The sequence below is a fragment of the Cynocephalus volans genome, chromosome 3, assembly GCF_027409185.1.
Source record: "Cynocephalus volans isolate mCynVol1 chromosome 3, mCynVol1.pri, whole genome shotgun sequence".
NCBI lineage: Eukaryota > Metazoa > Chordata > Mammalia > Dermoptera > Cynocephalidae > Cynocephalus > Cynocephalus volans.
This window is the reverse complement of record NC_084462.1, coordinates 66,404,557-66,421,586: the sequence shown is the minus strand read 5'-3', so window position 1 is coordinate 66,421,586 and position 17,030 is coordinate 66,404,557. Positions and strand designations below refer to the sequence as shown.

The window sequence follows — 17,030 nt, the reverse complement described above, 5'->3', positions numbered from 1 at the left end:
TTACCCACTAAATTGCTTTCATGATCCACTAATGGGTCACAAACTGTAGTTTGAAAAACACTGGTCTCGAGAGCTCACTGACAATCACAGGCTTTCCTAGAGGCCTGGGAAAGAAAGACCCTGGGGGGTCATCATTCTCTCCCCTTCCCCAGACAAGTTCGAGCTTTCTCATCCAGAGAAACCTTTCTCCTCCCTCTTGTAAAGATGCTGGAAAAAAGAAATCAGGAAGGAAGGGAGGAGGGAGGGTCAACGATTATAGCAAACGGTGTCAGGGCCCACAGGAAGGACCTGCAGGCTGCAGGTACCCAGGACATCCCTGAGTCAGCGCTGAGGCTTTCCCTGCCACTCGCTCATTTTCAACATCCAGTGTGTGCTTTAGTTTCACATAATAGAGAAAGATGGAGCGGAGAGGCGTAAAGGACACAATGACTAAAGAAAAGGGAGAGCACACAGAGGAAGGAAGGGAAGTTCCATTTAGAAATCCAAAGATTCAAACCAGGCCAGGGTTCCCAAGGTGTCTAACCTTAGGAAATCACTTCACGTCTCTGTGCTCAGTTTCCTTGTCTGTGGATTGGCAATAGTCTTAGTATGGTACTGAAAATATAGGAATAAACAAACCAAAATGTTTTTCCTATGCTCTTACTCAGCAACAATCAACACAGATGACTTCTGTGACCCAATGTGTAACAGCAAGCAAGCAAACAGTTCTGCAGTAGACCCCAGTTGGGTGTCCTCCAACTCAATTCTAACACTGTCTGCCTGGAGACAGCATCAGTTAAGGGCTCCGTCCCACAAAGCTGCCACCTACTTCAGATGCCAATTGCAAGTCCAGGCCTCTGACCAATGAGCTTCAAGTTGGGGTTCCCACAACCCCCTCTTTGGGTCTGATTAATTCACAGAACCTAGGGAAACAATTACTTACATTTACTAGGATATTACAAAGGATACAGTTGAAGAGATGCATAGAGTGAGGTATGGGGGAAGGGGCATGGAGATTCCAGGTCCTCCCAGAAGCTCTCCAAACTTGGTTTATTTCCACCTTTTGGCTATTGTGAAAATTGCTGCTTACGAACATTTGTGTATAAGTTTTTGTTTGAACATTTGGGGGTCATATACCTAGGAGTAGAATTGCTGGGTCATATGGTAATTCTGTGTTTTAACTTTCTGAAGAACTGTGGCTACTTCATTTTGAAATAGATCCAGGAAGCACTTAGCACTATGGCTGGCACAGAGTAGTAATAAAAACAGTATTTATCATCCTCATCGTCATCACCGCCATCATTAAAGATACTTTCTGAGTGTTCTTCTAAACATTTTATTTGTATTAATGCATTTCATCCACATTACCATATGAGGTAAATATTGTTATTCTCATTTTACAGTGGAGGACTGAGGCCCAATAGTTTTAAGTAATTTGTCCAACTTGTGTAATAGCTCACCCAGGAAGAGTTAAGGCCCAGAGGGCAGAGTTAAGTTCACAGGGAGGCCAGTTTCAGCTCAATGAAAGGATTTTCTCACTGTTAGATCTTTGCAACTGCTGGAGGAGCTGCTTCTGTCAATAGTGGGCACTTTGTCCCTGGAGGTGTGCAAGCTGGGGCCCTCAGGTGTCTTCCAGCCCTGTTAGGACACACGAGAATTGAAGTGGCCCTGAACACCAACAACTCAGGGTCAGAAGGAGGTGACTCATGGAGAGTTTCGGGAGGACTCCTCCCCAGTGAGCTCCAAGCTTTGGACCAGGGAACCTGCACCTGTGGTTGGGTGAGGCCCTTAGGGACTGAGCCAACCACAGGCCTGGGGTCCCTAGCCTTGGGCATGCTGCCTGGTCTTTTCTGACTGTCTTGTTTCCCGACTTTGCAGCCCAAGGAGGCACAGAAGGCCCAGGCCCTCGGGCTGGCTGAAGCCCAACCTATGGCTGTGGTACAGTCAGTGCCCGGGGCACACCCTGTGCCAATGTATGCCTTCTCCATCAAAGGCTCCTCCTACGGAGAGGTAAGTCTCCCCTCAGCCCCTGCCTCCCTTCCCAAAGGCCCAGATTCCTCCAAGGCAGTGAGGTGGAGCTGGGGTGAGAACCCAGGCACTTTGTCAGCTCTTCAGAAGGAAGTGTTTGTCCAGCACCTACTCTGTGTCCTTCCTTGCTCTTGGTTGCACCATCAGGAAGCTCCATGCTAAGCATGAGCCACTCCCAGCCCAGCTTGGGCACTGAGAAACCCAGGGCTACCAGAGGCCAGTAGAGGTTCATGGTCAGCAGCCAGGACCAGCCTAGGAGGGCTTCCTGTCTGAAGAGAGGCAAGATCTGCATGCCAGGGTGCAGAGGAAAGGGCATGAGGACAGAGGGAACAGCAGGGGCAAAGGGGTGGGCACCGGCCCCTGCCACCCAGGGCAAGGTCTCTGCCCACCAACCCCTGGTGGCACCTGACCTGGCCCTGTGCCTCCCCACTGTACAGGAGGTCTCCAATACAACCACACCCCAGAAGAGGAAGTCCTGCCAGACCCAGTGCCCCAGGAAGATCATCAAGATGGAATCTGAGGAGGAGAAAGAGGCGAGGTTGGCCCGGAGCTCCCCTGAACAGCCCAGGCCCAGCACCTCCAAGGCAGTCTCGCCACCACCCTTGGATGGGCCCCCCAGCCCCGAGAGCCCCACCGCAGAAAACGAGGTCATCCAGCCCAACAGCAACCACGTGACCAGCAACGCAGAGGAGGCAGGTAGGGAGGTCGGGAGGGCAGTGCCAGGGCCTGCATGCTGTCTTCCAGGCTCTGGGTGGGGCCCTTCCTCTGCATTCTCATCCCAAAGCCAGCAGGATTCCCTTGTGTGTCCTGCCCTGAGCTGCCACTGAATAGGGCAGGGAAAACCCATGATTTGCCCAGGGGTGAGAATCATACAGTGTACCATGTGCTCTGCTGGGAACCTGAGGCTCTAAACACACAGGTCTATAAGACCTTCCCTGAAACACTATCTTACAGTGCCCAGCACCGTGCCTCTGCACAGGGTGGGTTTCCCCAAGAAATGCTTGTTGGTGGGTGCCTAGCACACTCCCAGAGAGGACTTGGGTAGAGTCCACACCCATCATTTCCCCAAATTATTCTGCAAAGATCAGTCACCTAAGTATCTCATTTGTTTGAGATATCTTTTATGGACACCACCAGACAGGGAGTCTGAGTCCTGGGGCAGGAGTTGAGACCAACCCAAGGAATTTTGGAACAAGAGAGTTCTTCCTGGCTCTACTTCACCCAAAGTCTGGCTTCATTTTTCATTCTGGGTCCCAGACTGAGCCCCTACTGCTGTTCTTTACTCACAAGTGCTCTTGGTAATCAAAGGGTTTTGATTAACTAGATGAAGCATCTTTGAACTCTAGACATCCCAGCTTACAGGGCTGAGAATTGGAACAGACCGATGTGCTTCTTTAGGACTGCAAAAGCTTCCAAACCAGGTGGTGGTTGTCAGGCCTCCTGTACAGGGAGCAAATTCTGAATTCAGGGCCAGTAGCTGAATTAAATGTAAATGATGGGAACCTATTTGTGAGTAATGCAAACCCAAACACAAAGCAGACCCACAAAGGCACACGGAGTGAATATTCATATCCCCTCCCCTCCCCCACAGCAGGGCATCCATTGCTCCCCAGCCCACTGGCCTGCAAGGATCCCTGCAGCTGAACACCCCACGTCCCTCCTGGTGTGCATCCCAGGCCAAGCCTAATGCCATCTCCCCTCCCCTGTTTCAGAGGAGCGCGTCGTGGTGATCAGCAGTTCGGAAGACTCAGATGCCGAAAACTCGGTGAGTGGCCCAGAAGTTCAGCCCAGGACTGCCTCTCCCCATTCCAGGTCCCAGGGGAGAAAGCCACAGCAGGTGACTCTCAGACTCACCTTGTGCCTGGGGAATTTTCCTAAGCTGTCCTAAGGACAGCCTCCAAATGCCAGCTGCATGCCTGGACCACCCCAGCCCTCCCTCCACACCAGGGCAGGAGCCTTCAATATCCATATGTACTCTTCTAAAATGCTGATAGAGTGCTTCCTTCCAGAGTCCTGTGTCTTTTCTGGAATGTCCAAATCCTTTGTCTGGAGCTTCCTTATGCATTTTCTGTCCCCTAAGTCCTCAGTGAGAGGGCTGGATAGGAATACATTCCCTGTTAATCACAGCCAGTAAGGGTGCATTAAGAGGCATGAGGCCACGGGGCAGCACTGTACAGGGGCCACACAAGCAAGGTTTGACCCCATGTAAGGAAGAACTTCTTTAAAGCCATCCCACAGTGAAAAAGTGGCCTCAGGGTAGTGACCCTTCTGTCCCTGGAGGTTTTTTACTAGAGGCTAGGCTGTCACCTGTCCAGGGGAAAAGGGGATCTGAATAGAATAAAAGGTTGGACTGGGTGGCCCCTGCGGTCCCTTCCAGCCCTCAGTCTGAGGTTCTGTGTTGGAAAGTGCGTGGAGCCCATGGAGACCACCAAGCCACAATCCTCGCCAGCCCACTGCCTACTGAGAGTGCAAGGAGCTTCCCAACCCCGCCGGGCCTCCTGTCTGCCCCATGGCACATGCCGCCCCCCAGCTTGGCCTCCCCACCATCCTGCTGAGCAAGCTGCTGCCCCCAATGCCGAGTCTCCCAGCCAGCCTACCAATCACCAGGAGTATGCTGCCATTCACCGTGGGATCAGCTTCCTGTCACGCCGAGCACAAAGACCCACCCGCCTTCATCACCTCATCCGCTTGCCCTTCCAATCTCATCGTGCCTCTACATGGACTTGGTCTCCCCCCATGATCCACACCACCACCCCTGCCACCACAGGGCCTTCCAGCCATCCTGCCAATGCCCAGAAGCATCCCATCCGCCTGCAGAGGGCCATCAGCCCACCCTGCCGGGTACGAGGGGCTATGCAATCCCACAGACGCTCCCTCCGGAGATCCCCCCATCTAGCCCAGTGGCTCAACCACTTTTTTGCCCTCCCTCTCTCATCCACGGCTTCCCAGATTAATGCCTCTTCCATGGGGTTCTCACAGGGAGGCAAAGCACCCCAGACTCTTGGGGCAGGAGTTCCCTCTGGGGATTCTGACAGAGCCCCCAGGAAGAGTCCCCAGGTCCAAGTCCCAGTGGAAGTCTCTCCAATGACACTTCCACCATCCCACCCTCCTGAGAGGTCCCCCACCAGCCTAGGTACCCCTCAGACAGGTCTCTGATGGCCTCGAGTGCCCCCTTCCTCTAGGGCTGCTGGCCACCCTCCTTTTGTAACCTTGTGGCCAAACACTCCTGCCCTGGTCCCTGAGCTGCCTCCTCTAGCCCATGTCCCTAAAGGCCGTGCACATAGTAGGCATTCATTAACTCTCGATCTAGGAATGAACCAAGGAATGAATGGCTACATGGACCCCTGGGCAGGGAGGCTTGGGTCCTTTCCATCTGAGAGGGGAAGGCTGAGGGTATGGCTAAGGCTCAGGCCACCCTTCCTCACAGGTCTCTGCCCAAGAAGGAAGCTTCTCTTACCCTTTGCAACATCCTGTGTTCTGAGCCCCCCACCAATAACATTACCTTCCATTGCCCCATCCCCTCCTCCCAAACCTTTGCACTGGGCCTCTATCCCATCCAAGTCCATAGCACAGGGACTGTGTCTATTCCCAGTCCTGGCAGACGTGGCTGCTCAATAAATACTTGTTGAATGATCACCCTTGCGAGCCCTTATTCCATGACCATCAGATTCCCTGATGGATCGAGCTCTTCCCTGCAGATTATTTTGGTCTCCTTTCCATAATGAAACTGGTTCTCCTCTGGCTATACCAAGTCCCCTTTTCCTCCCAGAAGTGGGAGGTGGGGGTCAAGGCCTTCCTGCCTCCTGAACAGGTACAGACCCACAATTTGGTAAGATACCCTGTGCCTTTGAGGTTCCAGCTCTGGGGGTGTTCCCAACTCTCCCCAGCTGATCTCAGACATCCACCTGCCTCCCTCTTGACTTGAGCATCTGCCTCTAGGTGTCTTCTCTCCACTTAGGTCCTGCCTTCTTCCTGGGTAACTCCAGCACCCACCACCCTGACCTCCGCTCCTTGACTTCTCAAGGGTCTTCACCCATTCCACTTCAGCCACCAACCCTGTGGCTATACCCTGCACCTCTCCTTCACAAGAACTGTCCATCTCTCAACTGGCCCATCAGACTTTGAGCACAGCCTCCTGTTCCTTGAGCTCTCAGTTCTCCAGCCTTCACCTCCCTCCAGCCGGCACGGTCCCCATCTCAGCCAGTCTTTCATCAGGATCTCTGCTCCCTGCCTGCTTAGCCTCAGGATTAGGCCTGCCCTGCAGAAAGAGTCCTGGAAGGATTCCGTAGCTTGCTGCCTCTGTGCTGCCACCTGGAGGCCAAGGGCTGCTGGAGAAAAGCCACACCCCTAGGAAAAGGACAGGTGATTGCCTCTAATTGCTCAGGGCTCCCTGGTGCTCCTGCTGCAGCACACCCTCCTGCTTGCCACAGCAGCTCACCCACCTCCGCTTCCCTTGCTGTGGGCCCTCATCCCACCCTCACCCTCAGCTGGTGACCGCACCTTCTGCAGGGAGAAGACTGGAGCTCTCCAGCGGCATGGGGACAGTTGGCGTCTTGCTACCTAATTGTAGATTTACCTGTCCCCATCACTTCCCTTCCCCTGTCCCTTCTGTTAGGGTGGAGGGGATGTCCACCTGCCTCTAGGACCCGTCCCTGTGTCCTGGCCCAAGCCTCCCTGCCCCCTTGGGAGGCTCATTCCATCTCCTCCTCTCTCCTGCATCTTTGAATGCTTCAGCTGTCAGCTCCCTTTCCTCTCCTCCCCTGTTGCTTTTTCCTGACTCCTCCTCCCCATGCTTCCCACCAGCACCAGGGGATCCTCCATGGCTCAAAGTCCAAGGGTCTCATCACTCCTTATTGCTCTTGACCAGTGCCAGCTGCCCCTCCTGGCAAGATCACTTTCCTCGGGTTCATGAGGTTTTCTTCCTGCAGCTCTGGGTGCTCTTCCTTCTCCTTTCAGGTGGCTTTGTTCTCCGAAATGCTGCTGTTCTTCCAGCTCTTCTCTTTCTAGTCTGTGCGTTCCCCCAGGTGATCTCAGCTCCACCCCTGGCTCCAGTGACTGCCAAGGGGTTGCTGATGCCTGGCACTCACTCCACCTGCCAGGCCAGTGCAGCCCTCGACCACCCACTCGGATGCTCCACAAGCACCTCAATCTCATTCTTTCTTGCCTCTCCATGGCTCGCCCCACCATCTGCCCAGTCACACCAGCCGAGACTCCAGAGCCACCCAGGACTCCTCCTTTTTGATGACTCCTCAGGTCCAACCAGCTGATGAGTCTTGTCTTTCCATGGTCTAAATTGCTCTGAGATATGGGCACTTCTTTCCATCCTATAACCTTGATCAAATTGGAGCTACCACTGACCCTGGGTGGAAGTAGAGGGAATAATGGAAAGAAGGATCGGCCTGTCAATAGTCTCACCAAACATGGTGGAGAGTCAAGCGGGAGAGCCGGAACCTGCAATCTTTGGGGGGTGAGGGAAGGGGCAAGGGGAGTATCCCTCTAGTCGTCAGCTGCCAGCAAGGAGGCAATAGGAAATCTGAGTCTGACCAAGGGAGGAGGTATAGGCACATTTCAGGTGAGGAAGAGTAAAACTAGAAGCCGTCACTCACTTTAGAGAACAGGCCTGGAGTTGTGGGGAGAGAGCCACTGTTTTTGTGTATGTATTCCTTAGATGCCCATTTAAAAAATTAACCATTACGGGAGTGCCAAACTTTAAAAACATATTCAAACTAGGTCCTGCTCTTGCATTTCTCATCTACCTTTTGGGTCCCTTGCGGACCCTGGCTGACCCCGGAGTACCCACAGCACCCCTGCTGCAAATTCCTACTCCCCAACTTGGACAGAGGGGCAGCTCCTACATAGCCAGGTCCTCCCCCACTCTGCAGCCTTTATCTGACCTTACAGTGAGTGAAAGTTTTAGAATACTGGCCTGCTAAAACATCACATTTTCCAAGTGTACCAGGGTGTGTAAGGGCCCCTTGCTCCGGCTTTAGCTACATCTACTGCTGGAATGGATCTGTCCAGGGGCTTGGTGTGAGACAGAGCAAGGAGACCTCACCCCTTCTGGAGCCAGCAGGGTGTAGTCATGGGGTGGAGGGGCGAGTCCCAGGCCTGACTGTGGAGTACCTGGGGTGAGGCTGTGCTTAAAAACTGCAAGAGTGGGCCAGCAATGCCTCTACCACGGGGCCCCTGCTTTAGGATCCAAAGCAGAAAAAGTCAGGTGTTCTCACATACTTTTGTGACAGATGACTGGCTCCAGTGCCTCGGCGGCAGCAGGACCAAACAGAAACAGCAGGGCGCCCAGCCAAGGGGGCAGCCCGTGGCAAAAGTGGCAGTAGCGACCGGCAGAGGAAGGGAGGCCTGAGGGGAGCAGCCGATCCAGAGGAGGGACCGTGGTGCGGTGTGTCTATCAGAAAAAGAAGCCGAGGTGCTTGACAGAGAAGGTGGGGGCTGTAGCCGTCCACAGAGGGGCCAGAGCAGTGGGCAGAAAGGCACTGGAGGCCACAGGCTAGCTAATTACATGATCCAGTTCGCTGATAACATGTGCAGCATCTCCGGGGCCTTCAAGACTTTGCAAGAGCTGGGGATTCGTGTCTGCAAAATACAGCAATGCATGTGTCTTGCCAAACTGATTGCAGCTGTAGCTGAAGGTTGGGTGCTGAGACAGTTCTTCAGGAGCTTGGGGACTCTTGATAAGCATGATTGTCAGATACTAGATATCTTCAGGAGGCTGGATGCTGACTGTCTAAGAGTGTGGCTCGTGTCTGGCTGGCTGGTGAGCAAATATGGAATGAATCAGTAATTAGGACAGTTGTTCTCAAGCCTGGCTGGACATTAGGGAGTTTAATCTACAGATTCCTGGGTTGCACCCCCTGAGATTCTAATTGAATTGGTCTGATATGCAGCCTGGGCTTCAAGAGTTTTTCAAAGCTATTAATGCCTAGCTGAAGTCAAGGACCACTGAATTGGGGGACTCAACTGCACATCTGTGTCAGAGGAATGCTGTTCATTTGTCTATGTAACAGCCTTGAATGGAGGTGACATTTACATACTGGAGTATGGTGCAGCACTGGAGAGGAGAGGCTGGATCTTCCCAGATAAACCTCCTAGACTTTTGGAAAGTGATTAAAGTGTCAATCCAACCACTTCCCATGAGTACCCTTGGCATGACTGTTAGACCTGCTGTGTTGAGTTGGAATGCAGTGACCTGATAGGGCCATGAGATCTGTGAGGAAGATGAATGAGACAGATATAGCTCATGGACCAGATTGCATGCGTATCCTAGTCACACGTGGATGCTGAAACAATCCTGGATGCGACGTGGCTCAGTCAGCACAGTTTTGTGTTCAAAGAAATAGCCCATTAACCAAGTAGAATAAGGAAATAAATTCCAGTATCTACTCACATCTTGCAAAGAAGCAAGCTTATCACCCATAGCAGCTCTTCTTTGATTTCTCTTTCCCTTTCCTGTAGCTCTCATCGTCTCCTACTCCAGAGCAACCCAAAGCTTCCCCTCACCCCATTTCCTTCTGTCTGCCCTTCCTATTCCCTTCCTAGCAAATCTCAGCCTTTTCCAATGACTGTCCCTCCCTATGCCCCCACCTTCCACCCAGTTATCCTGATTCGTGGCATAAGGTCAAGGAGCAGGGGCTGGGGGGTGGAATGGGAGAGTTTCCCTTAGTGAGCAGGGAGGGAAGGATGTCCTGCACCAGACCCTCTGTGTGTGGGTTGCCCTTCTGGTAAACCTGGGTCTTTAGAAAAGTCTAGTTTAAATGTCCCACTACTCCCCATCCCTGTGTTGCTGAGAGTTAAGTGTGGAGGGGGAATTGTGAGTTTACAGCTGGCTAGAGTTAATGTTCCAGTGAGACCAGCCCTGTGGGGTAGCCATACTGTATGGACATCCCCAAGGGCAAGAGGGATCTTGGACGAAGAGGAGTCAGGGCTGAAAGATCCAGCCTTTCATCCATTGACAAGCTCAGCAGAATGAGGGTGTCCTTTTATTAAGGGAGCCTGCAGGGTTTCCTTAGAGGAGGCAGCTTCCGTAAGTTCAGGACAAAGGACATTTTCATGGCCCAAGGACAATGGAAGACTCTAAAAACGAGGTTCTGACAGCTTCCATAAATGACCCTAGTGTAAAGATGGGAGAAGCAGCCCAAAGAGACAGCTGTCTGGCTCTCCAGGGAGCTCTGCTCTTAGAGCAGATCCGAAGAAGAGAAGATTGGCTCTGAGGCCTGAAGGGACGTTGCCAGAAGGCAGGGACAGGTGGAAGCACTCAAGGCCATCAAGAAGCTAATGCAGTTATGTTTGGAGCAGACAGAAGAACGAAGAGAGCCCAGTGTGCGTGTCAGTGGGTGGCAGAATGGACTTGGCCAAAGAGACTGCTCTTCAGCTGTTGGCAAGAAGGAGCTGAGGCCCTGGAGAGAACCTGGCAAGGGGGGCCCAGCTCTTTCCACTAGCCCACGTGGGAGAGCACCACTGCTGCTGCTATGTGAAGCCTGGAGATGGAAAACAACCTGACTGTCCCCAAGGGGAAGAAGGCCGACTCTGGTTCTCCTGCTGGCACCTTGGCGGAAATCTCCTTGTAGAAGGCTCCTTACAGAGAGGAAACAGTCGGGAAGGCAGACAGCGATGTGGGAGCCCACAGAGCAAGAAATGGAAACCAGCCTTTGACAGCATGGCCCATCAAGCATATGGAGATGCAAGGCAGTCGGCAAACTCTCTTACCAAATCCTTACGTATAAAGAGGTGGATTCACAGTGAATGTCTGTTTCTGTCAGGGACTGGGAGGAAGTTGGAGAGCCTGGGGCAGGGCTATGAAATACAAATAAAGTACAAACCAGCCACTCCTAGGAAAATCCACCACATTTTAACTTACTTGTGGGCAGTAAAGACTTTGCTCTTGGCTGACGTTTTGTTGAAAACAAATGTTTCTCCTGGACAGTGGAAGGGTCTAGGGGAATATGCCTATTGTCTCCCAGGCCAGGGACATTAGCCAGGGGCCAGAGTTAATAGAGGCTTCAGCCCCAGGTGACACCAATTCCATTGACAAGCTAGAGACCGTCCATAAAGAGGAAAGACCCAAGGCCTACTCTGTACCCTGTCTCAGCTGTGCCCCCCGCTGGCCCTATGACATTAGCTGTGTCCCTCCTCCTGGTCTCTGGCCAATCCACAGGTAGCATTCACAGGAGTTTCCGAGCTGGTCCCCAAAGACTAAACATCTGGGCTTTGGCAGCTGTGCAGAGGATATAAACTGTATATTATTATCAGAGGTTCCGCCTGCATCCCCAGCTCCTTGGGAACATCTCAGAGCCAGAGCCTTTCACCCCTCTTCTGGCTCCCCACTCCAGGGCCTTTCAGTGTTCCTTCCAGGACCTTGGTGCTGGAGAGAACAGAGCCTCAAGTGTGCAGCCTGGAGGAGTCCCAGGACTCACAGGCTTCTCTAAGCAGTGGGGCATGGACACTAAATGGCAGGAGGGCCTCCAGCCTCTCCCTCCATTATTCTCTCTGCCAAGGATCTGTGTGTCCACCTAGATGCCATGTTCAGAAGGCCGAGCAGTCCTGCCCCTCCCTTTTGTACAGGACATTGGGACCTCAGTTTGCTTTGGGGACAAGAAAAGCCAGGCTCCTGGCCCCTTCCAAAGAATCATCTGGGGTTCAAAATGAGGCTCCTTCCTTCTGTCCCAAGTTTGTGAAGTTTCTAAGTGTGTTCAGAGAGATGAAATTAGGAGCAGACATCTCAGACCCACCTTAGCAGTTGGCTTCTTCCCTGAGCCTCCTTAAGCAGCACCTGCTCACTCGCATATTCACTCACACTTTCACACACTTGTCAACACAGACTCATAGTTCACACCCCCTGGAGCATGCACACACACACCCTGACACTCGCATTCATTCCCACACATGCACGTCCTTGCACACATATGCCTGCTGCTTGACCTCCCCCTCTCACACCTACTCACTAAGGAGACACACGTGACTCTCACACTTGACACACCCATTCACACACACGCACATTCCCTTATGTGCACACATTCTCTTTCCCAGTAACACACCCTCCCTTGTGTGCACACAGATGCCCTAGGCCACAGCAGCTTGCTTGTGTTCCCACACAGACACTGGTGCACATGCTTGCTCCTGGGCACAGGCCTTCCTTGCCAGTGTGCTCCCCAGGCCCTCTGAAGCCCTGACCTGTTGGTTTTTCTGTGTTGCAGTCCTCCCGAGAGCTGGACGACAGCAGCAGCGAGTCCAGTGACCTCCAGCTGGAGGGCTCCAGCTCACTCAGGGTCCTGGACGAGAGCCTTGCCGACCCCCAAGCAGAAGACAGGCCCCTGGTTTTCTTTGACCTCAAGCTTGACAATGAAAGTGGGTTCTCCTGGGGCTACCCGATCCCTTTCTAGCTTAGTCTCAGAGTCCACACAAGATGTGCAGGCAGAGCCATCTGTGAGGCCTGGGAGAGCCCTAAGCTCTGGACAGCAGCTGCAGCCAGAGTGGGCAGAGCACTTGTGATTTGAATAAGGGCATCTGCCTTGACTAGTGCCTGAGCATGTGAGGGTGGCAAGTTCCTCCAGAGTTCACCTCTGACCAGTCCTTCTCTTAGAGAGCCGTGGGAACATACTTCTAAACAAATGAGTGTGACTTCTTTGCTACAGACCAATAATCCAAGCAAGGCCTTTGGCTATGACTGCACAGTTCTGAGTGCAGAGTCCATCCCACAGGCAGCTGCACAGGGAAGCTAACAGAGCCAAGGTCACAGAGAGCTATGACTCCTTATCTGGGAAACCCCTTGAATCCCCCCATTCTTGCTCTGGCTCTACAATGCCCTTTCTGGAGCCAGAAGCCCCGAGCCCTGCCCTGTGGCATGGACTCAACACTGGGACTAGGTCAGCCAGCCAGAAGCAGCAGGTGTTTTCATAGTACAGGAAAGTCATTTGCAGACCTCAGCGGGAGGCTCTGGGCCATGCTCTGAATGGAATAGATTGGGCTGGTCTGCTGTCTGTGTCCCAGGACTCTGAGCAGGCAGGGAGGTTTAGCTGAGTGACTAATGGGATTGGAGGCAGGGCGTGGAGTAGAGGGCTGGGAAAAAAGTCTGGGGTTTCTAGTGTAGGTGGATGGAGGCTGATAAAAGACAGACTGGGGGAAGCTGGATCCAAAAGGTTTGGCTTACTCTGGGATGGGTGGAGGATTAGGAAGAGCTGGAGCCCCAGCCTGTGAACAGGGTGTTGGAAGGGCAGCCCAGCCTCCCCTTCTGACCCCTGTCCCATCAGAGCCAGGGGCAGAGCTGCATTTGGAGGCTGATGTTTGGTTCCTGCTAGCAAGCCCTAGGGTAGGATCTCTAGATGGTGGTCAGCAGCCCTAAAGGTCCTCCTGCTCTGCCCCAGTGCCTCCCATGCCCCTGGGGCCTCATCCTACCCTTCTCTCCTGCCCAGCCCAGAAGATTAGCCAGCTGGCTGCCGTGAACCGGGAGAGCAAGTTCCGTGTGCTCATCCAGCCCGAGCCCTTCTTCAGCATCTACTCCAAGGCCGTCTCCCTGGAGGTGGGGCTGAAGCACTTCCTCAGCTTCCTGAGGACCATGCGCCGCCCCGTCTTGGCCTGCTATAAGCTGTGGGGGCCCAGCCTCCCCAACTTCTTCCAGGCCCTGGAGGACATTAACAGGCTATGGGAATTCCAGGAGGCCATCTCGGGCTTCCTGGCTGCACTGCCGGTCATCCGGGAGCACGTGCCCGGGGCCAGCAGCTTCAAACTCAAGAGCCTGGCCAAGACCTACCTGGCGAGAAACATGAGCGAGCGCAGTGCCCTGGCCGCCGTGCTGGCCATGCGTGACCTGTGCCGCCTCCTCGAGGTCTCCCCGGGCCCCCGGCTGGCCCAGCACATCTACCCCTTCAGCAACCTGCAGTGCTTCGCCTCCCTGCAGCCCCTGGTACGGGCCGCGGTCCTGCCCCGGGCCGATGCCCGCCTCCTGGCCCTCCGCAACGTGAGCTTCCTGGAGCTGCTGACCGCACACCACCATAACCCGCAGGGGGGTTTGAAGAAGTACAGCCGCTACCTGAGCCTGCAGACCACCTCACCACCCCCTACCCAGCCTGCTCTCAACCTGCAAGCTCTGAGCACCTACTTTGAAGGCCTGTTGGAGCAGCCAGCCTTGGCACAGGCACAAGGTGTCTGTACCCCTCTCGCTGGCCACAGCGTGGCAGAAAGGGCCTCCCAGCAGAGCTGAGAGGAGAGGGTGACTGTCTGGGGCTTTGGGGGCAGAGAGGGATGGGGTACCTGAGCCAGGCCACACCCAGTACAGCATTCCCAAGTCCTGGTCCAAGTACTCAGTTGTCATTTCATCCAGAATCAGTTCTCTGTCTCTGGGACCAAATTCCCTTTTTCTAAAAATCCTACAGAGAAGTTTCCAAAGCCAAGTACTACCCCCCCTCCCTCAACTCCCCAGGAGCACACCAGACCCCGAGCCCCTCCCTGCAGGAGCCAGAGCCAGGGAGATCCTGAGTGAAGAAGACACCACGACATGACCTTTGGGCTCTCTAAATAAGTGGCCCCCCCCTTGCCCCAGCCACCCCACCTGCCACTACCCATGGGAGTGCTTAAAGCTCCTCCTGACCCCAGCCACTGCCCCAGGGGACCTGCTGGCACTCCCACGGACAGGGACAGCAATCTGAGGTGACACTGCAATAGCAGCAGCCCCATGGGGACCCAAAGTGCCTTTCAAACCAAACTGCCCCTCATGGTTTGGGTTCTTCCAGCCTCTGCCTGCCCAGAGGCCAAATCTCTGCTCACCTCCCCTTGGACATATTCATCCCAAAGAGTCTTATATCAGCAGAGACAGAAGCTGTTGCTCCATGCATGTCCAGCTTCCAAAGTCTGACTTTCCAAAGCTTCATTCATCATTCCCTGCCACCCAAACACCTCCCCTTCATCACGGCTCTGCTCTTTGTTCCTCAGGCCACCAGACCCCTCTCAGCGCAGTCCTCCACTCTCCCTGCACTGCCTCCATCCTCAGCCCTCCCAAGGAATCTCAAGCGCTACTCAAGGTGTGGTCCAGGGACCTGCCGCACTGACATCCCCCGAGAGCTTCTTAAGAATGCGGATCCGTGGGCTCTAACTCAGGCCTCCAGAATCAGAATCTGTGGGGCTGGGGCCCAACAATCTGTGTTTTAACAGATTCTCCAGATGATTCTGGGGCATGCTCAAGTTTGAGACCCACTGCTCTAGTAGACCACACCTCCGAAGGGAAGCAGTGTGGATCAGCAGAGAAAGTCCTGTCCCTGTCTCTGATTATGTGCATTAAGTTTACCTAGCAAAAGGCCCCTTGCAGAGCCCAGTGTCCCCATCTGTAATATGGGCTTATTGGCCTGCATGGTCTCAGAGCTCCCATGCAGCTCTGCCATCTTGGGTGTTTAGGAATGGACAGGAGGCCTGCAGGCCACTGCAAACATCTGAGGCAGTGGACAAGAAACTCTCTTATCCTTGAACCCTAGCTCCCATTCCAAGCCATTGGTCCCCAACCTCGTGGTTACACCAGAGGTCAGCAGCGGAACACAGGCAGGTCAGGGCTATCCCCTGTGACGAGCAGAACCACTGTCCCTTCCCCCATCCTTCTTCCTCCTCCATCTCTCCCATCCCTCCTTCTTGGCTCTCTGCTCCTGGGATGCTTTGCAGACAGCCCAGGCCTCCGGCCCCCATGGCTGATGGCCTCAGCTTGCACATTGGTGATCTGAGCCTGCACCTCATCCCCATCCAGAGCATGTCTTGAAGATCCACCCAGGGATTCCATAGGAACTTGTTCCCGTGATGGGAGTGTTGGCTCTAACAGTGAACCCAGATGCATTTAAAATAAGATTCTGATGCCAGGCTGTTCAAGCAGGTGCTGGGTGTGAAGCTCCTGTGGGGACAGGCTGATGGATGGAGGGGAGGATGGAACCCCCACCTGACTGTGCTGACTGTCTCAGCAGCTGGTAAGGCAGTACGTGGGCTGCTCCTATCATCCCCCCGCCCCCCCAGCCTAGCCCTGGACTGAGCGGTGCAAACTGATTTTGGCTCCACCATGCTTGCAATCAGAGGTGGTTGATCACAGGTTTTATAACAAAAGGGCACACTGCTCTGCCTCCACTATCACAGCCTTTAATAAAGATGTGAAACTTGAAAGCCCGATGCTCCCATCACAAACTGCTCCATCCACCCTAGAGGAGCCATTGAGAAGCCTCCTGTCAGGAGAGGAGGGGGCTCTTCCACGCATGGATGAGTGGGCACTTGCCCGGCCCAGCTGGACTTTGTGGGGGTCTTTCTGAATTTGGCAGAGCTGAGAGCCCCTCACTACTCTGTGCTGAGGGCCTCAAGGATATGAACTTCCAGTTGGGGAGGCCTGGGGTGGGCTTGCCTCGGGAGGGAGCATCTCCAAAGGAGAGAGGCATGGGGAGGAAAAGAAGTGCCAACTTCAAGAATTGCCTCCTAGAGGGAGTCAGGAACCAGAGAGCAGTGTCTGTAGGAACTTTGCCACTGGCCCCTTCTGGATAATCTTGTACTACTCTTTGTGTCCCTAGAGTGACAGGTGGTAAAACGCTAAAAAAGGGGAGGCCAAGGGCATTGGCAATGTGATTAATGAGTTGTCCTGGATGTCACTAGTGGAACATACATTAGTACCTGCAGGGATTCCCATGACACAAGCGTAGGAATTAGCCCTGCCCTGGCCTGGGCAGCCAGGTAATGGGAATTGATCAGTGCCACAACCCTTAACCCCACCTGCAATTCTGGTCCTAGAGATTTATTCTCCCAGCTTGACCTTTTGACCGAAAAGATCAAGTCCAAATATGCCACCTGTTCTTCGTCTTTGAATTATATCTCAGGTTTTTACGTGTCAGCTAACCATGACCTCACTGGGCTAGAAGCCAGGGCTCTGAACTTCAGTGCTCGCTTCGTAGCCTGGGGCCCTGGTCTGGCGTGTTTAACTCCCTGATCCTCAGGCTCCTCCTCTGTAAAAGGGGGAAATGTGGGTCATTTTTACTTCACAGGATCTTTGTGTGAACCAA

The 17,030-nt window shown here is 53.8% G+C and overlaps 1 protein-coding gene across 3 annotated transcripts in view; it reads left to right on the top strand.

Annotated features, from left to right (window-relative positions):
• PML (PML nuclear body scaffold) overlaps positions 1-16,426 on the top strand; it is a 42,993-nt gene extending 26,567 nt beyond the window's left edge. Inside the window, exons 5-9 of one of the 3 annotated variants that reach the window (XM_063090861.1) lie at positions 1,858-1,989; positions 2,445-2,703; positions 3,720-3,772; positions 12,216-12,366; positions 13,431-16,426. In XM_063090861.1, the coding sequence (XP_062946931.1) occupies positions 1,858-1,989; positions 2,445-2,703; positions 3,720-3,772; positions 12,216-12,366; positions 13,431-14,218 (1,383 nt within the window). In that variant the 3' untranslated portion in view covers positions 14,219-16,426. Of the gene's footprint in view, positions 1-1,857; positions 1,990-2,444; positions 2,704-3,719; positions 3,773-4,384; positions 5,613-12,215; positions 12,367-13,430 lie in introns of those variants that run through there. The other 2 variants (XM_063090858.1, XM_063090860.1) reach the window with 2 other exon arrangements.
• The last annotated feature ends 604 nt before the right edge of the window (positions 16,427-17,030 follow it).